The following is a 26,139-nucleotide window of genomic DNA, read 5'->3' on the forward strand; positions in this document are numbered from 1 at the left end:
ATAGAATATACACATTAAGATAGATACTACTTTGAACAGGCCTGTCCCTAGCTATTTTGGTGCCCGGGGGGGGGAGGGGGGAGGGAGAAGGGCCCCAGGCCTCCACAGTGGGGGCTGTGTGGGGCCCCACCCCAGGCCTCGGTGGGGAGGAGCGGTGGGGGGCTGGCCCCAGGCCTCTGCGGTGGGGACTGAGTGGGGCCCCGCCCCAGGCCTCCACAGGAGCGGGCGGCTGGCCCCAGGCCTCTGTGGGGGATGGGCAAGAGGGGGGCTGGCCACTTCCTGCAGGAAGTGGAGTGACCCAGACCCAGCCTGCTCTGCTTCCCTGGCTCCCAGGCTTGGGGGGAACCGGTGAGTGCAGGCCCAACCACTTCTGGAGTCCTCAGGAGAGTGGGGGCAAGGCTGAGGCGGGAAGCAGGGGCGGCTCCAGGCCCCAGCACACCAAGCGCGTGCTTGGGGCAGCATGCCACGGGGGGCGCTCTGCAGGTCGCCGGGAGGACGGCAGGCAGGCAGCCTTCGGCGGCATGTCTGCGGAGGATCTGCTGGTCCCGCGGCTCCGGTGGACCTCCCGCAGGCGTGCCTGCAGAGGGTCTGCTGGTCCCGCGGCTTTGGAGGAGCTGCGGGACCAGCGGACCCTCCGCAGGCACGCCTGCGGGAGGTCCACCGGAGCCGTGGGACCGGCAACCAGCAGAGCGCCCCCCGTGGCGTGCCGCCGTGCTTGGGGGCGGCGAAATGTCTAGAGCCGCCCCTGGCGGAAAGAGGTGGGGTGGAGGCCCTGGGGAAGAGCCGGAGCAGTGGCTGGAGCAGGGCCGGCTTTAGGAAGTGCGGGGCCCAATTCAAACATTTTTGGCGGGGCCCCGGCAGGGATGACTTAAAAAAAAAAAATAGCCTCTCATTTCTTAGCAACCGGTTCCCTGTAAAAAGTTCTGATTTAAGGGATGTGCCACAGTATGGCTTTTTTGTACCAATAGGGTTACCATACGTCCGTATTTTCCTGGGAGGAATTTTTAAATTTTAAAAATTCCTCCCGGACGGCGATTTAAGAACCAAAAAGCCTGACATCTCCGGGAAAATACGGATGTGTTAACCCTACCTAAAGTTCTTTTTTAAAAAGACGGGCCTGAACTAGAAATGAGCTCCGTTGCACATGTGTGGGTCCCCGCCACTCCCTGGGGTGACCAGATGTCCCGATTTTATAGGGACAGTCCCAATTTTGGTGTTTTTTCTTATACAAGATCCTATTACCCCTCACCCCTGTCACGATTTTTCACACTTGCTGTCTGGTCACCCTCGGGTGTGCACATGTGGGGGTTCCAGCTGCTCCCTGCCCCCCTCATTGAAGCAGGTGTGCAGGGTTACTGCCCTGGGAACTGCAGGGCACCAGTGGACATGGGGCTGACTGGAGGCAGGGCAGGGGCTGACTGGAGGTAGAGTCTGGCTGCAGGCAGGGCAAGGGGTGCAGGGCTGGCTGGAGCCAGGGGTGCGTGGGTTGGGCTGGTTGGCTTCAGGCAGGGCTACAGGGGGGTGCGGCATGGATTGGAAGGGCTGGAGAGAGGAGTGCCGGACTGGCTGGCTTCAGGCAGGGGGGTATGGCAGGGGTTGGCTGCAGGCAGGGCAGGGGGTGCAGGGCAGGGCGTGTAGGGCTGATGCGAGCAGGGGTGTGTGTGGTGCTGGCTGGCTTCGGGCAGGGCTGCAGGGATGTGTGGCAGGGGTAGGCTGGAGACAGGGCAGGGGGTGCGGCGGGGCTGGTGCGGGCAGGGCAGGGGGTGCAGTGCTGGCTGCAGATAGGGGCTGGCTGCAGGCAGGGGGTACAGGGCTGGCTGCAGACAGGGGCTGGCTGCGGGCAGGGGGTGCAGGGCTGGCTGCAGACAGGGCCTGGTGCGGGAAAGGCAGGGGTTGCAGGGCTGGCTGCAGACAGGCTGGCAGCGGGCAGGGCAGGGGGTGTGGGGCTGGCTGCAGGCAGGGCCGGCTCCAGGCATCAGCTTATCAAGCAGGTGCTTGGGGCGGCGGGGCGGCACTTTCAGGTATTCAGCGGCAATTTGGTGGAGAGTCCCTCACTCCCGCTCAGAGCGAAGGACCTCCCGCTGAATTGCCGCAGATCGCAATCGCGGCTTTTTTTAAATTTTTTTTTTTTGGCTGCTTGGGGCGGCAAAACCCCTGGAGCCGGCCCTGGCTGCAGGCAGAGGCTGGTGCGGGCAGGGAAGGGGGTGAGGGGCTAGTGCAGGTAGGGGGTACAGCAGGGGCTGGCCACGGGCAGGGGATGCGGGTACAGGGGGTACAGCCCACCCTGTATGGGAAGTGCCCCCTCTTCCTCCCTCCCCCACCGGGGTAGCAGCAGCAGCCTGGGGCTCGGGGGCTATTTAAAGGGCCCAGGGCTCCCCTGCTTCCACCACCCCGGCCCTGTAAATAGCCGCTGGAGCCCTGGGGAAGCGGTGGGGCTCCTGCAGCTATTTAAAGGACCGGGGCGGCAGGGGCAGCTGGAGCCCTCCCGCTACCCCAGAGCTCCCGCGGCTATTTAAAGGGCCCAGGAAGCAGCGGGGCTCCAGCAGCTATTTAAAGGGCTGGGGCGGTAGAAGCAACAGGAGCCCTGGACTTTTTAAATAGCCCCCAGAGCCCCACAGCCCTACCCCAGGGCTCCAGCAGTGGGGCTCCGGTGGCAATTTAAAGGGCCTGGGGCTCCAGCCCCTGCTGGGAGCCCCAGGCCCTTTAAATTGCCCCCTGGGGAAGCTGGGCCAGCCCGTTACAGCGCACCGGCTCTTGCCCGTACGCCGTACTGGGGCTTGGGTGCGGGGCCCTCTTAGGGGTGGGGCCCGATTCAGGGGAATTGGTTGAATTGGCCTAAAGCCGGCCCTGGGCTGGAGCAGCACACACCTGCACGCAGGTGCCCCAAATTTCCTGGCACCCTACGCAACTGCGTACTTTGCCTATGGGTAAGGACAGCCTGACTTTGAGATGGCCATTGCAACTTTAACACCAGATGACCACTCAATTTTCAGCTATGAGCATATCTTCACAGCAGAATCAATGGTCATCAGAAATCATTGGTAGTTTTCAGTGTATTTTAAAATCAAGGATCTTAATCATTTGACATATGCAAGTAAACAATCTAAGCAACAAGGGGGTGACAAAACTCTGCATGTGACTGGGGTGTCCCAAAATATCCAATCAAACCTCTGCAAAAGCTGTTGAACAGTGCAGAAGGTAAGCAGGACGGGGTGGGGGTGGGAGGAGATCACCAGGAGCTCAGAAGTGTTAAAAAGTATGGATAATGAGAAAATCCAGAATTACATAGGGTAGGAAAAAATTATAAGGGCTCATGCTTATCGGGTAAACCAGCCACTAACTGACAAGAGTTAAGAAGAAACTTTCCTATGGGCAGAATATTCTATAACTGTTCTTGGGGCTGCTTGCATTTTCCTCTGAAGCAGCTGGTAACAGGAAAGGATACTGGACGAGATGGAGCCTAATCTCTAACTGGGGCAGCTTCATAATTAAACAATCGTGTCAGCAGACAATCATCCACTCATCACTCCATCCCTCCCAAAAAGCCCAACCATCCAATCCCTCAGATCCACCCTTCCCCTCCATAACCCTTCCCTTTATCTACCTCGCTACTCTCCCATCCCACCTGCTCAGTGATCCCCAGCCATCCCCCCCCCCTTATCTACACCTCACCCGTACAGTGCACACCCAGCTATACACTCCAAACCCAACCGAACATACCCCATAACCTCAGCCAACCCTCCTATCCACCCCCCACCCGACTTAACCTCCCCCCCATAACCCCACCCATCCTCCATCTAGACTCCATCCCCCCACCGCATCCATCCCTCATCTAGACCCCATCCCCCGACCTCACCCATCCCCCATCTAGACCCCACCCCCCCGACCCTCCCCAAACCCCACCCATCCCCCCATCTAGACCCCATCCCCCGACCTCACCCATCCCCCCATCTAGATCCCATCCCCCCGCCCCACTCCGGTGCTGCCCCGGAACGGGGCGAGCGGGCGGTACCTCTTGAGGTATCTGGCGTCCTCCCCCTGCATGGTGCCGCGGGGGTGCCGGGCCGGGGCCGGGGCCGGGGGCGGCTCCGCAGCGGCCGCTGTTACCAGGGTGAGAGCAGCGCCAGCCCCGCCCGCACACAGCGCCCGGCCCATGCAGCTCTCCCTAGCGCGCAGGCGCAGCGAGACCCCAGGCCGCGTCGCCGCCGCGGGACTGATTTGGTGCTGCCTGTGCAGAACGAGATTGGGCTCAGAGGAGCGGGACCTGCACATCGCCCCCTGGAGGCAGGGAGGAGACACTGCTTGAGCTCATGGCCATCCCTGGCAAGGCGGGGCGAGCTCCCTGTCTGAGTCTGTGCAGCAGCTTCCCTGCCCCAGGGCCCCCCACCCAGGCTGCACCAGCCACAAGTTCCCCCCTGTGGGTCAGGCAGGGGGCCAGCACGTGACACAGCATCTGGGGGCAGAACTGATGTGAAGACCAGTTCAGCTATCCCAGTTCCAGACCCAGTCATAGGACTGACCGGGTGTAGAGGTAGGGCAGGGGTCTCAAACACAAATGACCACAAGGGCCACATGAGGACTAGTGCCTTGAACCGAGGGCCCCATCACTGACACCACTCCTCGCTGCCTCTGGCCCTGCCCCCACTCCACCCCTTCCATTAGGCCCCACCTCTTTCCACCCCTTCCCCGAAGTTCCCACCCCAAGTGCGGCAGGGGGCTCAGGGCAGGGTGTGGGTGGGGTGGGTGGGGTGCAAGAGGGTGAGGGGTGTGGCAGGGAGTGCAGGAGGAGTGTGGGATGGGGCAGGGGGTTGGGGTGCAGGCTCCAGCCCGGCGCTGCTTCTCTAGAGTCGCTCTGGGGTGGCAGTGGCATGCACCGGGGCCAGGGCAGGCTCCTTGCCTGCCTCCCTGCCTGCCTGCCCTAGCCACGGGCCCAGCACTGCTCCATTCCAGGAAGCAGCTGGAACCCTGTCCCTGCAGCCCTGGGGCAGGGGGAGGGGCTCTTGTCGCTCCTCTAGGTACCTGCCATGAAGCTCCCGTTGGCCGCGGTTCCCTGTTCCCAGCCAATGGGAGCTGCGGGGGGCAGTGCCTGGAAGAAGGCAATGCAGGAGCCCTCTGCCTCCTTCCCCCCCCCCAGCCCAAAGGGGCGTGATGCCAGCTGCTTCAGACAGCGGTGCAGGGCTCAGAGCACCACAGGGGGCAATCCCGCGGGTAGGCAGAGGGGCGGGGAGCTTGGCAGGCCACATGCAAGAGCCCCGCGGGCCGCATGTTTCAGGCCCTTGAGGTAGGGTGACCAGATGTCCCATTATTAGGGGCTTTGTCTTACATGGGCAACTATACCCACCCCCGTCCCCCCAAAAATATCCCTATTTTTCACACTCTGTGGAGGTATCCTGACCTGTTTATAGTGAACTGGTTTCAGAATAAACAGTCAAGGCCACCTTAAATTGCTTAGCACCAGGTCTATTGCTGTGATCAGTGTAAGTTGCACCCGGTATGGCCAACCTCAAGCATCCAACATTCATGAGTCAGGCACCAAAAAAATCATGAAAACAACAAGGAGTCCAGTGGCACTTTAAAGACTAACAGATTTATTTGGGCATACGCTTTCGTGGGTTAAAAAAAAAAGCTTATGCCCAAATAAATCTGTTAGTCTTTAAGGTGCCACCGGACTTCTCGTTTTTGTGGATACATACTAACACGGCTACCCCTCTGATTCTTGACACCATGCAAGAAAAAAATCATGAGACTTTTCATAAATAATAACATTGGGGCTCTTTTTCTTTGCCTTTTTGTTTTGAGACTCTGGGTTAAGCTTGGATCACATTTTCCAGCTTTTCTCCCAAACCATGAGGGCTAGGAAGTATCTTTTAATGAAAACCGAGATTCTCATACTATCACTTGTCTCCAGGAACTAGAGCTTGAGGGAAAACACCAAATATTACCAGACTTGTGATAAAATTGTGAGAGTCGGCAATGCTGGGAGCCATTTTTAAAACTGCTTAGAAAACATCCCCATTGTAGACAGACCACAGGGGCAAAGATGCTAGGACAAACACCTACTCTTCCTTGAAGCATTATGGTGTCTGCCAGACCTGCACCTCTCCAGATCCAAGTCTCCTACCTGCAGAGTAAAGTGAAGGAACTCAATTTATCTGCCTTGGATGGTTTCAGTGAAGCATAAGTAAAAAACCTGATATTTCAGCCACGAAGCTACCATCTCTGATCTGTGCAGGGCTTCTTTAAAAAAATGCTCTGGGTGTAAATAAAAAATAATCCCAAACAACAAACAAATCACATTTGGGCTGAAATTTCCCACATTTATGCACAGTAAGGAAGAGAGTTTTGTGTGTTGCAGCAGTTTGGTAAAGTCTCCTTTGGGGATTATTGAAAGCTCCATGGTATATTTTGTTCATTTGCATTCAGATAACTAAACTCTTGCAATTTTATCAGAAGTCTCACAATATCTGGTGTTTTTCTTAAAGCCCCAGTTCCTGGATGCATGTGATTAGGTGAGACTTTCAGCTTTCACTTAAAAACAAAGTTTCTATATCTTGGGGTTGCAGAGAAAAGCTTGAAAATGTGATTTGAGGGCATCCTAAAGGCTCGCAAACCTGTAGACAAAGAACTATATCTATCCATTTATATCATGATTTGTAAGCTAGACTCAGGATTTTTGGGTGCCTGGCTCATGATCTTTGAACTTTTGTGGTTGGAAATACTGAAATGGGTTCATTTTAAAATCTCAGAAGCACAAGTATATACATATGCAAACATAGGCCTGATGTTGCAAAACATATGCATGTGAGCAATTTTGATATGCAGTAATTATGTACGTATCTCTCTCTTACAAATGGAAAACTGAAACATAGTGAAGCAATTTGCTGTGGCCATCACATATGGTAAAACTTAGATTAGTACTCTGATTTTGCTGGCTTCCAGCCCTATGCTCAGTCCTCTAGGCCTTTCTGGCTCTCAGTATAAAGAAATGCAACTGTTCTGCTTCCCCCTCCCTCACCTTTATGATCTTCTTGTTTCTCAACCTGACTATTTTAAACAAGGCAATCCACACTATTTATATGCACTATTATTTGTTTTGTGGTAGCACCTAGGAGACCCTGTCATAAACCAGGAACCCATTGTGCTAGGCACTGTATCAACACAGCACAAAAAGATGGGGACTATAAGCCCTAAAGAGCTTACAGTCTAAGAAAGCACCATAGCCCCAATCTTACATAAGAACGGTCAGACTGGGTCAGATCAATGGTCCATATAGCTCAGTATCCTGTCTTCCGACAGTGGCCAGTGCCAGGTGCTTCAGAGAGAATGAACAGAATAGGCAATCATTGAGTGATCCATTCCCAGTTATCCACTCCCAGCCTCCAGTGAACACCCAGAGCATGGTGTTGCAAAATATCTTGCAAAAATATGTGGGCAACTTTACACAAACAAGGGCAGAATGTAGAAGAATTTCCAAATGGGTAATTTGACAAATACAATCTTTTTGTTAATGTCACCCCTTTTAGATTCTGCTCTGGCTTTGCCCATACCACACGGGGAAAGGTGCCAATATTCATTTCACAGTGCTAATAATAGAAGATACATTTGTTTGGGAGGGTGCCAGGGTAACCCCAGAAACCCAGCTGCCTTTTCAGCAGCAATTTGTGGGTCAGCAGCTAGTATTAATTTACTTTCTTTTATCAAAAACTGCATTTGGACTATTGAGCTGCTCCCAATTTTGCTTTTACACTGACAAGACCACAGTTGCTGCTGGAAGTGCAGCTTGGTAGTTTAAAGCTATCACTTGTTCCTCCTTCACTTTTTCCCTCAACTCCCTTCATGCCCACATTGTAACTTATTATCATCACAGTTTCTCACGTCACAATTTCACATCCTGGGTGAAAGTATTCTTGTTGTGGGAAATCAGTGATGAGTCCCAGCTGTGCATCTTTGAGAGTGGGTTTACAGCTGTAGCATCATGAAAAAGACCCAGCTGATCAAACAGAATGCAACTTTGGATAATCAGTATCCCCAGCCAGACTAATAAAGCCTGGTAGATTGTTAGTAGCATAATTCTAAGTCAGTGTTTTTCCTTCCAACAAAGAAAAATTAACCCCCATTCTGCTTTAAGTCCAGTGCAGACTTAACGAACTCCACTGAGGAAGGTTAGGCTTTCAGTAATTATGACCCAGCAAAACAGAAATGCCTCTTAAAAATATCTATAAAATCAAAAGTTTTTGATTCAGTCTCCATCCCTTGCTACTGGCTGCAGTATGTGGCAGTGGTCTAGCAGCAATGCTATTGGACTCTGGTGTGAGCTGTGTCCTAGTCCTACTTCCATCCTAGCCTCTTCTCACCAATAGTCTTGCCACAACCTCCTCTACCTGTCCTGTTGCTCAATATCTTCTCCTATGCATCTCAGATTGTAAAGCCTTGTAAAGATTATTATAATGTATAAGAACTGTTGGTTTCCCTTTATCTAGTTTGGGAGCCCTGTAGTAGGCCTTCCTGTGTTTTATTGCAGAAGCCACCAGAACCCAACAGAGAAGCAGGGTATGCAGGTAACTAGACCTTGTATGTTTGTATATAGTTAGAAAACTATGACTATTCGAAACCCAACTGTGTCCCTACGGTTTCCTTGTATTCTTAATGTTGTGTAGAACAGCAAAGACAGAACAGGTCTGGGGCGTGTCTTGGTCTGTGTTGGTAAAGCACTATGTAAATTTATGCTGCTATACCCTGTAAAACCATGTCTCAGGGACCAACCAGATTCCTTAGCTGGGGCGGTCTTCTAATAAACATGGAGTAGAATAATGTATAGTTGTGTATACTGTGAGGTGCTCTCCACAGGCAGGAGATTGCCTAATAAATATGATCTCTTGTACAGGTTTAATTGCAAAATTGATTAAAAACATACATAAATATAATTAATAAGTAAGTAACCAAAATCTGTATAATGTAGAGGGCTAAAGATGGGAAGTGTGAGTCAAGGAAGAGAAATGACAGGCACCCCTGGAGCTCTGAGAGGCTAAAAGGAACCCTGCTGGTGGGGGAGAAATCCCATAAAACCACAAAGAGCATAGGATTGCCATGCAGGATCAGATTATTGGTCCATCCAGTCTGGAATCCTGCCTTCAGCAATGTTCTTCACCTGATGCTTCAGCGTAGCAGGAGTGAGGCAGCTTTATGTATGTTTCCACCCTGGCCATCTATTTAGCATTTCCCATAGGACTGGCTAGTGTTACCTGGTTACAATATTTGGAAGAGGATCCAGGGTCTCTTCCTGTCCTGGTATCACCCCCATTATGGCCAGTTGTGCTGTCATCTTTCTACCACGCCTTTCACTTTAGCTCTCATTGCCGATCCCAGCCCTAAGACAGCCTGAGTCAGAAAGGCATATTAAAGCAAAATCCTCATCCTTGATTACCAGCACCCACTGCTCATACCCAGCACACAACTGGCTGAACTGTGACATCACTATGACTCACAGCAGTGGCTGCAAATCTCAGAAGAGTAGTGGGTAGGATGGGGAAAGCGGCACTGTGGAAGCAGGTACTGAATTTTCCATTTTCTCTCCATACCTTCCCCGCCAATCTATAGAACATCCATACGGCATCATTTTTGGAATACAAATTTGGGTTATGTTGTTCTGATATGTCAGGAGATATTTTTAATGAGGATATCATCATGGAAATTGCCTTTACCTGAGCTTTGTTCCTATCAGAATTGTTTCCAATCCAGTTCTGGGGATCTGTGACGGGGCAGAGTGGCCCCGCACTGGTACCACAGGAGTTAACCCTTCCTTCTTAGCAGAGGAAGCCACGCCCCGGAAGCTTTGCTGGGCATGCTCCAACTGGAGAACAGGTATAAAAGCCTGCAGACCAGCTCGGTCAGGGCTGACCACTGGAGGAGAAAGATGCACGCTGCCAGCTCCTGAAGAGGGAGCGCCTGCGTGCCAGAATCCAGGAGTCAGCCAAGCCAAGGCATTACCTGAGACCCCAACGGAGGATGTCACAGGGGAGGAACAGACCGGAGGACCCCCTGCCGCAGATGAACTGGTACTCACGGTAGGAAGTGACCCAGGGGATCCACCTGCAACACTCCAAGCGTCAATACAGTTCTAACACTGTTTAGCTCTAGAGTTCCCCTGGGTCACTTCCTACCGTGAGTACCAGTTCATCTGTGGCGGCAGGGTCCTCCGGTCTGTTCCTCCCCTGTGACGTCCTCCGTCAGGGTCTCAGGTAGTGCCTTGGCTTGGCTGACTCCTCGATGCTGGCACACAGGCTCTCCCTCTTCAGGAGCTGGCAGCGTGCATCTTTCTCCTCCAGTGGTCAGCCCCGACTGAGCTGGTCTGCAGGCTTTTATACCTGTTCTCCAGTTGGAGCATGCCCAGCAGAGCTTCCGGGGCGTGGCTTCCTCTACTAGGAAGGAAGGGTTAACTCCTGCAGTACCAGTGTGGGGCCGCTCTGCCCCATCACACACCCTCCCCCTTAAGACAGTCATCGGGGCCGGCTGACCCTTGGCCGTTTCCTCCCCCTCCTCTTCCCCAACTTGGGAAAAGAAGTCTGCATTCCCATGAGCCTTTCCCGGACGATGTAACACGTGGAAGGCGTAGGGTTGGAGGGACAAATATCACCGCATGATCCGTGTGTTTGCATCCTTCATGCTGTTAATCCATCTGAGGTGTGCGTGGTCTGTTACCAATGCGAAGGGGTTCCCTAATAGGTAGTACCTCAGGGCCTCGAGTGCCCATTTAACTGCCAGGGCCTCCTGCTCTATGGTGGAATACCGGGTTTCTCGGGGGAACAGCTTGCGGCTTAGGTACAAGACGGGGTGTTCTTCTCCCCCCACCTCTTGTGCCAGTACAGCCCCCAACTCTACCTCTGAGGTGTCTGTCTGGAGGATAAAGGACCTTGCGAAGTCATGCTGGATCCGTATTGGCTGCCATGTCAATCGTTCCCACAGAGTGCAAAAGGCCTTCTCGCAGTCTTCCAACCACTGGACTTTCCATGGTTGGGAGCTTCTCGTCAAGTCTGTCAGGGGGGCGACGAGCATTGCAAAGTTAGGCACGAACTGTCGATAGTACCCGGCCAGCCCTAAGAATTGCCATACTTGCCTTTTAGTTGGGGGATCGGGTAGTTCTTCAAGGCTTATCTACCAAAGGGCGGAGTTTCCCTCGACCCACCATATAGCCCAGGTAGGTCATTTCTCTTTGGCCCAAGTGACACTTGATTGGGTTTGCAGTGAGACCTGCTTTGCCCAGTGCTTACAGCACCTCAGCGAGGTGCTGGAGATGTTCCTCCCAGTTGGCACTGTAAATGACGATGTCAATGTATGCTGCGGCGTACGCACTGCGGGGCTCAACACTTGATTCATGAGCTGCTGGAAGGTAGCCGCGGCCCCATGTAGCCCAAAAGGCATCATTGTAAACTGGTAGAGGCCGAATAGTGTTGGGAACGCTGTCTTTTCTCAGGAGGCTGGTGTCAAAGGGATCTGCCAATACCCCTTGGTCAGGTCTAGGGTGGAGATGAATTCTACCTTACCTAGCCGCTCCAGCAGTTCGTCCACCCATGGCATGGGGTAGGCATCGAAACAAGAGATTGTGTTCACCTTGCGGAAGTCAATACAGAACCTGACTGTTCCATCGGGCTTGGGAACTAGTACTATGGGGCTCTGCCATTCGCTTTGCGACTCTTTGACCACCCCCAGGGTCAACATCATGTCAAGCTCTCTCCTTACCGTCTCCCACATCTTCCTGGGGAGTGGGCGGTGGTTCTCCCTCACTTTGTGGCCGGGGATGGTGGCGATATGGTGGCTGGTCAGCATGGTCTTCCCGGGCTGTGTCAACAGGACTGTGGGGAAAGCTGAAATCAGCTGTCGTACCTGTTCCTGCTGGACCGGGTCAAGCTCCAGGCTTATGGCTGCAGACCCTGGCTCCTCTGGATCTCCCGCCAGTGGCCCCAACTCAGGTTCTGGAAGGTACAGGACAATCATCAGGCCTTCCCGGTCTCTCCAAGTCTTGAGGAGGTTTACATGGTAGACCTGAGTGTCCTTCCTTCGTCCCAACATCCGCACTTCGTAGTCAATGGGCCCTATTTGTCTAGTCACCTCGAAGGGGGCTTGCCACTTGACTAACAGCCTAGACTCAGAGGAGGGTAGCAACAAGAGGACACAGTCTCCAGGCTCAAAACTTCTCATCTTGGCCCCTTTATTATATTGAGCCTTCTGGCTACGTTGGGCTTTCACCAGGTTCTCCCGTGCCAAGGCTGGGAGCAATTTATCTCAGTGCCGAGGATCGTCATCCACGAACTTCCTTAGCATGGCTTTCAAGGTGCCATTAAATCTTTCTACCAACCCATCCGTCTGAGGGTGGTAGACTGAAGTCTTAAGTGCACAGATATTCAGCAGACGGCACAATTCTGCCATTAGTCTAGAAGTTACATTAGTCCCTTGGTCCATTAGTATGTCCTGTGGCAGGCCGACCCGAGCAAAGATCTGCAAAAGCTCGTTGGCGATGACTGGTACCGTGGTGGTCCGTAGTGGTACCGCCTCTGGATACCACGTTGCATAGTCGAGCATGACCAGGATGTACTTGTGGCCAGAGCTACTCCTCTTCAAAGGTCCCACCAAGTCCAAGCCTATCCGCTCAAAGGGTGTCCCAATCACTGGCAAGGGCACAAGGGGGGGCTTTTGGTATGCATTTTGGGCCAGTTTTCTGGCATTTGGGGCAGGAGGCACAGTAATCCTGCACCTCCCTATGGATGCCCAGCCAGAAGAACCTCTGGGCCACACGTTGCAGCATTTTCTCCCTCCTCAGGTGCCCAGCCCATGGTACTGAGTGAGCTAAGTGGAGCAAGTTCTGCTGGAACCACCACAAGACCAATAGTTGGCACAGGTCTTCTTTCATCTGTGGTTCCTGGACCACCCGATAGAGTAAGTCATGATGGATCTCAAATCAGGGCCCTTGCTGCCGGCGTTGGAGCGGGTCTTCCTCCCTGGGGGGTCCTGTTGTCTGTTCCCAGGCCCGACTGAGGGTGGTGTCCCCACGTTGTTCTTCCAGGAAGTCGGCGTCTACATCCATGTCCCTCTCCCGTTGGGGCCTCGGTAGGGGTTCGGCTCCCTTCCTCCATCTCTGGACTCCCTGAGGGCCCCTCCAGGGGGTCGTCCACCACCAGTTGGCCTAATAATCCAGGCCTTCTAGTCCGCCCCCAACTTTTCCTCCTGGGATGCATACCCCACTCCCGCAAGAGGTCAGTGAAGCCCGTCCAGTCACGTCCCAGGATCACTGGGTAAGCCAACTTTGGGGCCACCCCGATTAGACACCGCCTTCGGTGTTGAACAGCCTCGAGCTGCACCCAGATGGTGGGGTATGGCTTCACATCCCTGTGAATACACTGCAGGCTGATGGGAGCCCTGGTGGGGCCAGTGGGCTCTACCAGCCTGGCCGACTGTCTGGCTACACCCCGAGCCCACTATGGCCCAGGTAGACGTCCCGTCTACTTTCACCGGTATGACTATCTTCCCCAGCTCCCATGTCCGTGCACGGTGGCCCACAGCCCAAACCTGCCCATAATTACAATCCATGCATGGGCACTTCTTCCGGAAGTGCTCTATCTGTCCACACTCATAACACTGGTCCCACTTCCCTTCTTCAGCTGGCGTATGGCGGGGGCTACTCTGCCTCCCCGACGCGTCATCTTGGCTTTGTACGAGGTCCATCCCGGGTGGGTCCTTAGCACTGCGGGTCGTGGGTGTCCCTGCTGACTGGGCGTACCAACGGGGGCCGCCCCCATCCACCTTACGGACCTCCCGGGCCGGATTCAGGTTCCGTTCACCTGAGCCCCTCCCCACCCCCTTTGGGGCTGGCCTTCTGTTCTCCCTCTGCTAACAGGTAATCCTCCATTAGGGAGGTCGCCTCCGCGAGGGTCTTCGGGAGGTGTCTCTGCACCCACTCTTTCCCCCAAGTGGGAAGGTTCTGCAGAGGGTTCTGCTCTAGGGCCACCGCCTCGGCTACCTGAACACTCGTCCATCGTTCCGGTTCCAGCCACCTCCAACAGAGGTTGCGGATTCGCTGGGCCACGGCTTGTGGTGTGGCTCCCGGCATGTACCGTTCTCTGCGGAGTCGCTGGCGGTAAATTTTGGGCCTGACGCCTGTTTGGTCTAAGACAGCGGCCTTGACCTTCAAATAGTCCAGTGCGTCCTGTGGATCGAGGTTACGGTAAACGGCTTGTTCTGGGCCCGTCAGGTAGGGTGCTAGAGTGGCCCAATGTGCGGGGGACCATTGTACCGCAGTTGCAACCTGCTCATAAGTCACCAGGAATGCCTTGGGGTCATCCCCTGGCCCCATCTTTGTTAGGCACACTGGTAGTCCTCCAAGTCCCTCACTGGCCCTGCCCCCTGCCACACCTAGGGGAGGGCTTGGTGCCTGTCCTTTCAGCGTTGCCATCTGTTGAAACAGTCGCTCCTGGTTAGCCTGTTGTTGGGCCATCAGCTCCCAAATCAGCTGTTGCTCTTGCTCTTGCAGCTGCGCCGCTTGCAACTGCTGTTAGAACTGTATTGACAGCTTGGAGTGTTGCAGGTGGATCCCTGCCAAGCAAGTGGCAAGGAGAGCTTGCCACTACCAGGGCCCTGGGTCGGCGCTCAGAGGAGAGGGCAGGCCTGAGTCCCCCTACCGCCTCACCCGAGGGATCCTAGAGACTCCGGCCACTAGGCTGCGCTACCCCACCCGTAAGAGGTGTTGTATAGGCTCCGGCCACTAGGCCGCGCTATCCCACTCATAAGGAGGGGGTGTATGGACTTTGGCTGCTAGGCCGCGCTAACCCGGTCTTGAAAGGGGGGTTGTATGGACTTGGGCCGCTAGGCCACGCAACCCCACTCGTGGGGGTGAGGGTATATGGACTCAGGCCTCTAGGCCATGCTACCCTGCCAGACAGAGCCGATGGGGGGAAGAAGGCCGGGAGGCTGTAACCGACCACCTTCAGGGAGGCGGACGCAAGGACTGGAGAGTGGTGAGGTGCCGACACCCCATCCTAGCCTTGCCACAAAGGGGCGCTGCGGTGCCAGGCTCACCACAGGATTCCTTCGAGTTACTCCATCCTTGTCTTGCATCTCTGTTAGAGATGGGCCTGTACCAAAGCTGGAATCCAGATCTGAACTTCATAGCATAGGCCCATGCTGTGAAGTATTGAGAATGTGTTGGAATTGTAAGCTACAATTTAAAAAACAAGGGGTTTCCTGGTCCTGCTTCCTGGCTAGTGCAGGGGCTCTGTAGGAAAGCATGCGATAAGAGTGAGTCCAAAAAGAGCCAGTTTGAAGCATAGTGGAGTGAATTGTACCTCACTGTTGTAGGGAGCAGCCTGTTTTCTATCTCGTTTTTGGGTTCTGTGTTATCATTCTGAATTTTAAAAAATATAATAGTATTACATTGCAACCCTCCAGAAAGAGCATTTGATATTTTTATCTAACTTCTCTGTGCGTATTCTGCAAACATTGCACATCCCTCCATCTATGGATTTTGTATTGCTGCCCATCATCTTAGTATCTGAGCACCTTCCATGTGAAATCCATAGCAATAGCAAAGTCCCTAGTGGACTGCATGGAGTCTTTGGCCTTTCTGCTTTTCCCAGGTAGAAACCCCAGTCAGAGTAGGATTTTTATTTCAGGTTGGTTCTTAATAATGTTACTAATTTACATTTATTTGGGATTTTTGGAGGCAATTCATGGCAGGGTTTGTTTGGGTTATTTCAGTTGACTGGGGCTTGGTGGCAGAAGAGGGTGTTGGGCTCTGGTATCTATTAGTAAAGTAACAAATGTATAAAGTCCCAATCCTGCAAAACAAACTGGGTGGTTTCTGTGCAGTTCTTGTTGCAGTATCAGGGCTTCAACTGATAGACCTGGAACAAACAAATAACTGGAAATAATATCCACACAGAGTTAAGTAGTTAATACAGAAATAGATAACAGGCATAAATAGACATTTGATCTTTTAGTAGCAGGATATTAAGAATAAAAACAGAACATCTAACAATATCGTAGAACGTTACAGCTTTTTCACTTTTCATTATTTATTGCTTCAGATTTATAAAAATATCTATTAGCCTCCATCCTCTCCCCTGGGCATGTGTCCCATTAATGAAAATGCACCATATGATATAAAGGACTACCTTTGAACACCCAGTTTATAAAGCTCTGTCAGAACAAAATGTTTTGTTATCATTCTCTTTAGCACAGTAAGATTTTCAGTTACCTTCTATTGCGGTGCAAAGTAAATTGTGTGTGACCTTGTGTTCAAACCTAGGTTTGTTCAGTCAGTCTCAGTGATTGCAAACAAGGGCTAGGATTTTTCAAAAGCAGGAGCCTAACATTAAGCTCCTAGGCAGCTAAATAAGTCTTTAAATAAACTTCCTTTTCAGAAGTGCTGGGTGCTCCAATTTCCATCGATTTCAGTAGGAACTGTGGGGTATTCAGTGTTTTTGAAAATAGGGCCACTTTTCCAGGGGCGTAAATATGAACACAGGAGGCTAATTGTAGGCACTTATTTTTAAAAAAAATGGCCAAAGATTTTAGGACTCGGAAGATGTAAAATGGTACGAAATGTGAGAAATGCAAGGGAAAGAACATTCTAAAGGTGATCCATAACACAAGTATTGCAATGCAAGTGCATCATCATGCAGGGGCTAAAGCAGGATATTTGCCATCTTGATTGATAGGCTCACTGCCCTTGCAGCCCCTATCTCAGCCTGACAGAGTCTAGAATAAAATGACCTCAGCATTGCCCTCTTTGTAGCAGTTGAACCACAAGTGGTGCTAGAAACCGATAATCCTCTCCCAGTGAATCAGATGATGCTGGGTTTGGATGACCATGCTGCACAAACACCAGAAACCTTACCTTGTAAGGAATGGTGTCTCTAGCCTCTGTTTGTCAGAGGGCGGAGATGGATGGCAGGAGAGAGATCACTTGATCATTACCTGTTAGGTTCACTCCCTCTGGGACACCTGGCATTGGTCACTGTCGGTAGACAGGATACTGGGCTGGATGGACCTTTGGTCTAACCCAGTATGGCCATTCTTATGTTCTTATGTTTGGCAAGTTCTTTAACAGTCATGGTGCCAGGCAACTGCTGCACCAGCGCTAGTTGCACAGACATTCTCTTGATTGTTCATGCTGCATTATATGGTCCCGGCTGCTCTGTTTGTTCTGGTGTGATATTATTCAGTTCATGGTATATATCGATGGCATACACAAGGACATATGAGGCTGGATGAGTGAAATCTAATGGCATGTCTACACTGGCAAAGTTACAGCCAGTGTAGAGAGCGCAGAAGGAAAACTGCTGTTGTGTGTTCACACTGACAGCTGCCCGCACAATAGCGTGTTCACACTTGCAGCGCTATTAGGAGCAGTGCACTCTGGGCAGCTATCCGACAGAGCATCTCTTTCTTTTTTGCTGCTAAGACTTGTGGGAAAGTGGAGGGGGTCACAGAGCATCCTGGGTCCAGTCCCAATGTTCTGTGATGCATTGCTTCGCATCCCAGCAAACCCTGGACTTCCGTCCGCATTTGGCGCCATCTTTCAACAGTTTGTCTACTGCATGCCCTGCCTCTTTCAGACTACAGGAATGGATCCCGCACTGTTGACCAGTATCACTCTGACTAACACGTCTCAAGTAGTTATTCCTTAAACTACAAAGTCACGAGGAGTGTGACGTTGATCTCGCCATGCGTACTAGCTATGACACGAGATTGCTTGTGACTTTCACGGAGGTGCTGACCACGTGGAACGCTGCTTTTGGGCTCGGGAAACAAGCACTGAATGGTGGGATCACATCATGATGCACATCTGGGATGACGAGCCGTGGCTGCAGAACTTTTGCATGAGGAAAGCCATATTCATGGGACTGTGTGATGAGCTTGCCCCAGCCCTGCGGTGCAAAGACACAAGAATGAGAGCTGCACTGTCGTTGGAGAAGCACGTGGCGATTGCACTGTGGAAGCTGGCTACTCCAGACTGCTACCAATTGGTCGCTAACCAGTTTGGAGTGGGAAAGTTGACCGTTGGACTCACGTTGATGGAAGTGTGCAGGGCCATTAATCACATCCTACTCCGAAAGACCATGACTCTGGGCAATGTGCATGACATTGTGGATGGCTTTGCACAAATGGGCTTCCTTAACTGCAGAGGAGCGATAGATGGCATGCACAGTCCAATTCTGGCACCAGACCACCTAGCCACTGAGTACATTAATAGCAAGGTGTATTTCTCAATGGTTCTCCAAGCACTTGTGATCACCGTGGACGTTTCATGGATATTAACACAGGCTGGTCCAGAAAGGTGCATGTCACATGCATCTTTCGGAACACTGGTCTGTTCAAGAAGCTGCAAGCAGGGACTTTCTTCCCGGACCAGAAGATCACTATACAGGAAGTTGAAATGCCTATTGTGATCCTTGAAGTCCCCGCCTACCCCTTAATGCTGTGGCTTATGAAGCCGTACATGGGGCAACCTGACAGCAGCAAGGAGTGGTTCAACCACAGGCTGAGCAAGTGCAGAATAACTGAGTGTGCATTTGGCTGTTTAATAGTCCGCTGGCGATGCCTGTATGTGAAGCTGGACATGGCCGATGACAATATTCCTATGCTTATAGCTGCGTTCTGTACACACCATAATATTTGTGAAGGGAAGGATGAAAGCTTCACTCAAGGCTGGACCGCAGAGGCTCAGCGCCTGGAGGCTGAGTTTGAACAGCCAGAGACCAGGGCTATCAGAGGTTATCTCTGAAGTTTAAATGCAAGATTTTACAGAAGCAGTATTGTTTGCAACACAGACAACACTGATTCAGTGCTTTGAAACACAGCCAGTACTCACACACCTGTCACTAACTGGCTGACCCCAGGCAAACACACATGAGCCACAAGACCCCCAAAATGGTGAGTAGCTGCAGGGGCAGGGTGAATCACTCTTTCTGAACCCTTCTGTACACTGGGAACATGGCTCTTGAGGAGAGCTAGCACTGTAGGTGGGGCTTGATAATCATTCCTGTCCCTACACTTTCCACAGAATGTGATCATTATGGAAGATATCTCACTACTGAGGGTGAGCAGGGAATCAAGGGAAGGTCTTCTCCAAACCTGTGGCTTCCATCCTGGCCCCTATGCAGCTCGCTTGTGTGCATCAATGATTCCCCTCCCTGCACCCATGACAGCACAGTGGCGTGGGAAAGTTACTGTTAATGGGGCAAGAAACAAAGCAGCTCTGCAGAGGAACCTGCGGCAATGGATTGCCCAGTATCTCCATGAGAGTTTCCTGGAGATCTGTGAGGGAGATACCCATGAAGTGAGGGCTTCTATCAACAGCCTGTTCCATCACTCAGAATAGGCATGCGGTGGGAGACAAGCTTGATTTCTGCAACCTTCCTGACCCCAACAAATCGCTTCAGCAATTCCCAAAATCAGATCCACTTACCAGGGGCCTCTTCTCCTGTTTGCGTTTCACCAAGATCCGATTGCTGTGACTGGCTAGGCTCCTCCAGGATAGAAAAGAGCTCCTGACTGCATGTATCTCTGGCCTCCGAGCCATCCTCTGCCTCTGGGTCCCCCTCCCCCTCTTCATCCAAGATTTCCTCCTCCTGGCTCAGTCCACTCTTGACTGGCACGTGAACCAATGAAGTATCCACAGGGGCCTTTGCAATGGAGGTGGGGTTGCTACCAAGTATCATGTCCAGCTCATGGGCGCAGCACCGGAGAGGCGGTTTGCCTCCCACGCCTTGTGGTAGGCATTACTCAGCTCCTTCACTTTTACCCTACACTGCAATGTGTCCCAGTCATGGCCCCTTTCTATCATGCATCATGAAATCTGTCCATGGGTATCATAATTCCTACAGCTGGAGCGCATCTGGGACTGCACTGCCACCTCTTCCCAAATGCTGATGAGGTCCAGCAGCTTGGCACTGCTCCAAGTGGGGAATCACCTGGTGTGTGGAGCAGGCATGGTCAACTGGAAAGATGCACTGAGACCACTGCATGCATCACTGAACAAACAGGAAGGGGACTTTCAAATTTGCAAAGGAATGTATGCAGTGGGGATGACGGTTGGTCACCTGAGAGCAGGGCAGTAGAGTTCAAACCGATGAACAGAGAGGTGAGAACAGGCATTGTGGGACACCTCCCGGAGGCCAATCACAGCACTGTAATCACCATGGTATCTACACTGGCACCATGGCACTGAACCCCCGCGCAGAAAGCTCTTTGCCTCTCATCGGGGTGGTTTTATTAGAGTGCTACAACTGCACAGTTTCTGCACACTAAGTGGCTTGGCAGTGTGTACACCTTGGGAGTTACAGCACAGAAAGCTGCTTTACTGTGAAGAAACTTGCCAGTGTAGACAGAGCCTAAGGCAGAGCTGGCTGCAAAGCAGAGGTGCTGGATACCAGAGGTAGCAATCAACATGCTCTCTGAAGGCCTGTGTGGTTTTTTTAAAGATTTCAGGCCAGCTGGTTGTAAATAAAAACTGTGTTTGAAGGCAGCTAAAAGAAAAGAGTTATGAATGGGAGAAAACAGAGCAGAGTGGGAAAGAGGGTGGGCATTATTGAAAGAAACAAGGAAGGAAAAGAGGGAGAGAATTTGAAGTGGAAGGAAATGTTATGAGGGATGTATGGAGATGGAGAAATAAAAAGATGTGCAATGGAACGAAAGAGAGACTGGGAGAAAAGCAAGAATTGAAGAGTGATCTTGAACTAAGACAGGAGCTAGACAAGAATCCCTAAACTAACTACAGTTACAGATTATAGGTAAAGTGTGCTGTATGTAGCATTGATCTGTTTTCTATTTGTTATATACTGCTCCTTTAAAGAGGGAAGTCCCCTATCCTAATTTCTTATTTTCTTTCCTTCATCCCCACTTTTCCAGTGGAAGAAATAAAGTCAAGAAGAAGGATAAAAGGGAGAGCAAGTTGGAAGGGAAATAAGCCAACCTATTTTTTTGGTTTTCCAAAACTGAAAACCAAAAATTTCTTTTGGCTTTCATGTAATCAAAAGACCAAAAGCTTTCGCCAAACTTTCAAACAAAATAAAATTTGTTCATCCCATTTGAAATTTTTCATTTAAAACACAGAATTTCTCAGCCAACTCTCTCTCAGACACAGTCTGCTACAGGGGAGACTCACACACTGTGCTCTCTCATGGAGACTTTATTTTTGTTCTTTCTTGTTTTGTTGTTTGTTTCATGTAAAACAAAAGTCATCCTGACTGAAAGGATAGGGATGCTCTTTGGGCATGATCCAAAGCCCATTGAAATCAATAGGAATCTTTCTGTGAACGTCAATGGCTCTAGAAGTATGAAAAAACATGGCAATAAGTGCTAGGGCTGTGATTGCCTGCTGAAGATATTTTGGGATCTGATTTGTTTCAGAGCCTGACTGAATCCATTTTAGTTATTTCAGGATCGTAATTAAAAATAAACTAAACCAACCCATCAGCATTGCTTTTCTCCAGAAAATAAAATTATTATAAATGTAATAGATTATTTTTTATCATGTGGGATGGAAAAAGTCTGAGACTTATAGTCTCCACTTCTAAGATCTCTCCCTCTGTACCCATTTCTGCATGGTAAATCCAAGGTCTGTCTCTCAAGGAAATAAGTCGCTGCATGTCTTTTCTATGACCCTCTTTTAAATCAACTGTCTGTATAAAAATCCTCATGGAACCTTATTAGCTAAAATAAAATGCCACCTGATAAGGTGACTGACTAAGCATAATAAGGGATTACACCAGGCAAGTCACTGGGGCAGAATTCTTGGTGTTCTCATGTGCAGTCTCATCTTTACTGATTGGATAGTAAACGCTCAGCTTAAATATTTATACAAGAAGGAAGAAGTGAGAAAAGATGAAGCAAAATCTGATACTCTAAGGCAAGGTCTTGCCTTGATGAAGTTAATCTTGATAGACAGATCAGGAATGTAGCTGAATGCTTTTTTGGTCAGCAATGGTTGCTACATCTGAACAGGAGAAGAGTGTTTTCAATATGATGTAGTCACAGTGGTAGCCAATGGCAGCTCCTGGTGCCTCCTTGAGAAGGACTGGGATATCATACAGGAAGATCTCGATGACCTTGTAAACTGGACTAATAGTAATAAGATGAAATTTAGTAGTGAAAAGTGCAAGATCATGCATTTAGGGATTAATAACAAGAATTTTTGTTATAAATTGGGGATGCATCAGTCAGAAGTAACAGAGGAGGAGAAGGACCTCGGAGTATTGGTTGATCACAGGATGTCTATGAGCTGCCAATGTGATATGGCCGTTAAAAACGCTAGTGCGGTCTTGGGATGCATCAGGTGAGGTATTTCCAGTAAAAATAAGGAGGTATTAGTACTGTTATACAAGGCACTGGTGAGACCTCATCTGGAATATTGTGTGCAGTTCTGGTCTCCCATGTTTAAGAAGGATGAATTCAAACTGGAACAGGTACAGAGAAGGGCTACTAGAATGATCCAAGGAATGTTTAGCCTAACCAAAAGAAGGCTGAGGGGAGATATGATGGCTCTTTATAAATATATTAGAGGGATAAATATCAGGGAAGGAGAGGAATTATTTATGCTCAATACCAATGTGGACACAAGAACAAATGGATATAAACTGGACATTAGGAAGTTTAGACTTGAAATTAGATGAAGGTTTCTAACCATCAGAGGAGTAAAGTTCTGGAACAGCCTTCCAAGGGGAGTAGTGGGGTCAAAAGACATATCTGGCTTCAAGACTAAGCTTGATAAGTTTATGGAGGGGATGGTATGATGGGATAGCCTAATTTTGGCAATTAATTGATCTCTGATTATTAGCGGTTGTCGTAACTATAAAGGGAAGGGTAACAGCCCTCCTGTGTACAATTCTATAAAATCCCTCCTGGCCAGAGACACCAAAATCCTTTTACCTGTAAAGGGTTAAGAAGCTCAGGTAACCTGGCTGACACCTGACCCAAAGGACCAATAAGGGGACAAGATACTTTCAAATCTTGGGGGTGGGGAAGGCTTTTGTTTGTGCTCTTTGTTTTTGGGGGTTGTTCGCTCTTGGGACTAAGAGGGACCAGACATCAATCTATGCTCTCCAAATCTTTCTGAACAAGTCTCTCATATTTCAAACTTGTAAGTAACAGCCAGGCAAGGTGTATTAGGTTTATCTTTGTTTTCTCAACTTGTAAATGTTCCTTTTGCTAGAGGGTTTACCTCTGTTTTCTGTAACTTTGAACCTAAGGCTAGAGGGAGTTTCTATGGACTCTTTGAATCTGATTACCCTGTAAAGTTATTTTCCATCCTGATTTTACAGAGATGATTTTTACCTTTCTCTCTTTAATTAAAAGCCTTCTTTTTAAGAACCTGATTGATTTTTCATTGTTTTAAGATCCAAGGGGGTTGACTCACCAGGAATTGGTGGGGGGGGGGGGAAAGGAGGGGGAATGGTTAATTTCTCCTTGTTTTAAGATCCAAGGGTTTGGATTGGTGTTCACCAGGAAATTGGTGGAGAAGTCTCTCAAGGCTACCCAGGGAAGGGTTATAGTACTTGGGAGGGAGATATTCTGCGGGGGGAGGTAGATAGAGTTTCCCAAATGACTCATAAATAAATAATTTCGGTGGTGGCAGCAAAACCAGATCTAAGCTGGTAGTTAAGCTTACAGATTCTCATGCAGGTCCCCACATCTGTACCTTAGAGTTCAGAGTGGGGAAAGAACCTTGACAGCGGTAAATATGCCCAATGGCCTGTGATGAGATGTTAGATGGGGTGGGATCTGAGTTACTACAAATAATTCTTTCCTGGGTGCTGGCTGGTGAGTCTTGCCCACATGCTCAGGGTTTAACTGATCGCCATGTTTGGGGTTGGGAAGGAATTTTCCTCTAGGGCAGATTGGCAGAGGCCCTGGAGGTTTTTTGCCTTCCTCTGCAGCATGGGGCATGGGTCACTTGCTGGAGGATTCTCTGCACCTTGAGGTCTTTAGCCCATGATTTTAGGACTTCAGTAACTCAGATATAGGTTAGGGGTTTGTTACAGGAGTGGGTGGGTGAGATTCTGTGGCCTGTGTTGTGCAGGAGGTCAGACTAGATGATCATAATGGTACCTTCTGACCTTAAAGTCTAAGAGTCTATGAACCAATACTCAGAAGTGGAGTTTCACTCCATAAAACCCACAGAGGAGTTTCTATGGGAGCAGGACTTGGACTACATTATGGGGCCAATTCGTCACTGGCCTGAGAAAGCATACCCCCATTAACATTCATTGAATTGCTACCCACTTACACCAGAATTTTAGCAGTAGCTTATCAATTCACACTTGAAGAGAGGTTAAAGAAGTGAAAAGAAACAGAGTTCTCATACCCTGAAGCAGGATTTTGTTCTCAATAGTGACTATAACTAAAGACAAGTATCAGAGGGGTAGCCGTGTTAGTCTGGATCTGTAAAAGCGCCAAAGAGTTCTGTGGCACCTTATAGACTAACAGACATATTGGAGCGTGAGCTTTCATGGGTGAATACCCACTTCGTCGGATGACTATAAGGTGCCACAGAACTCTTTGCCACTATAACAAAAGAGCATCTTTTTCTTCAGCAAATCTGTTCCCCCTGTGTATTCGGAGTCAGATCTGCTCACTTTAATTACAACAGTTCTGACCTGTTAGGCTAGCCAAGCCAACAATTCTAGTGGTGTGTGAGCTGGACTCTCTTCCTTCTTGTGCCTCACCAGGACAATTGTTTATTAAATTCTAACCCAGTATGGCTGTAAATTACCCATTGATGGCCGTAAGACTGCCATAAGGTGTCAGGGAAGGCAGAGTTTGATCTGTGGGATCTTGATTGCTAGCAACAATATGGGTGAAAGAATCTGACAAGACTGACTTTCAAAACCCAGGCTGAGTTTTCAGGATTGGCAGTTAGGAAGAATATCTGTGTCCTTATAAACTGAGCAATGTTGATAGGAAGAAGAGCTCCGGGCCTGCTTAAAAGCTTGTCTCGCTCATCAACAGAAACTGGGGCAATAAAAGATACTATCTCCTCCACCTTGTCTCTCCAATGTTGATAAAGGCAGCATTGAGAAACAACAGACAGATAACTACACAAAGCCCTTTTTACAGATTCACTTTTGAGGGCAGAACTACACTTTAAGAAGGAATTGTTATACTGTGAGAAACTTCCAGACATAGCAGACTTTGGGCCTATGTCTCCTCTTGCTTATCCAGAGTAATTCCCCTGAAGTCAATGGTGGTACATTGGTATAAAGCCAGTGTGAATGAGAGAAGAACCAGATCTTTTAAATAAAAGTCCTTTCCCTTATGGGAACCTCTATTAAGCAGTGGGTTGTTTATTTTCAGTATGTTATCTGGACAGTGCAATAAAATGCATGCATCTCATTTGTGTTAGTTTTCTCACTCGGAACAACATGCCATGCAATATATTTGTTACCCAAAGAGCAAAAATGTACTTTATGTCTAGATTAATTTTTTATTAGATTAAGGGAAACAGAAATATCAAATATAAAATGAAATGGCTATAAGAGAGTCTCTCTTATTCTGTAACATCATCTCACAGCCCTGGGACTTAATAGACAAGGAAGTAGACTTCATGGGCCACTTTCTTCAATGGACTCAGTATTTCACCTCATATCTAAAGAGGCAGTATGCAGAAAACAGATGCATAGCCACAAAGACCATGACATTTCATGGCACTGAACCTGCAAAAGTTAAGCACGTGTATGTTTGCAGGAATGGGATCTGTTCCCTCTACCCAAACCTAAGACTGATCATAAAATGGGATCTCCTTTCCACAAAAAAATTCAAATGAAGTGAAAACTTTTTATTTTATTAAAATCCTTGCTCCCTCCCTTCATTTTCAGAGTTATTGAAGAAATAATTTAAAATCAAACATTTCCTTTTAAGAAGAAAGAAACAGGGAGAGTAAGGTTGGGAACACCACCCAAACCAAAATAATGGTGCTTTGATTTAACTCTATTTTAATCTAACCACAATTGTTTGTTGTTTCAGATTCTTTCAAAATGAAATTTTTACTTTTGAATAATTTTAAAAAATCAGAATTTAGAATATGATTTTTTTTCACAGAAATGTTCATGTTGTTCAAAAGGACAATTCTTCATAAAAAAAAATAATGCC

At 49.6% G+C, this 26,139-nt stretch overlaps 2 protein-coding genes across 6 annotated transcripts in view; one reads left to right on the forward strand and one right to left on the reverse strand.

Annotated features, from left to right (window-relative positions):
• KIFAP3 (kinesin associated protein 3) overlaps positions 1-9,403 on the reverse strand; it is a 160,103-nt gene extending 150,700 nt beyond the window's left edge. For 2 of the 3 annotated variants that reach the window (XM_045027722.1, XM_045027724.1), the window contains exon 1: positions 4,013-4,164. In XM_045027722.1, the coding sequence (XP_044883657.1) occupies positions 4,013-4,155 (143 nt within the window). In that variant the 5' untranslated portion in view covers positions 4,156-4,164. Of the gene's footprint in view, positions 1-4,012; positions 4,165-9,242 lie in introns of those variants that run through there. The other variant, XM_045027723.1, reaches the window with a different exon arrangement.
• The window catches only part of NTMT2 (N-terminal Xaa-Pro-Lys N-methyltransferase 2), a 62,209-nt gene continuing 44,467 nt past the window's right edge, over positions 8,398-26,139 (forward strand). The window contains exon 1 of one of the 3 annotated variants that reach the window (XM_045027729.1): positions 8,398-8,558. Coding sequence is in view for 1 of the 3 variants with exons in the window: in XM_045027727.1 (XP_044883662.1) it covers position 12,930 (1 nt within the window). In the remaining 2 variants the exon portion in view is untranslated. Of the gene's footprint in view, positions 8,559-9,499; positions 9,550-12,838; positions 12,931-26,139 lie in introns of those variants that run through there. The other 2 variants (XM_045027728.1, XM_045027727.1) reach the window with 2 other exon arrangements.

This window comes from Mauremys mutica, chromosome 8 (assembly GCF_020497125.1).
Source record: "Mauremys mutica isolate MM-2020 ecotype Southern chromosome 8, ASM2049712v1, whole genome shotgun sequence".
In the NCBI taxonomy this organism is placed as follows: Eukaryota; Metazoa; Chordata; order Testudines; family Geoemydidae; genus Mauremys; species Mauremys mutica.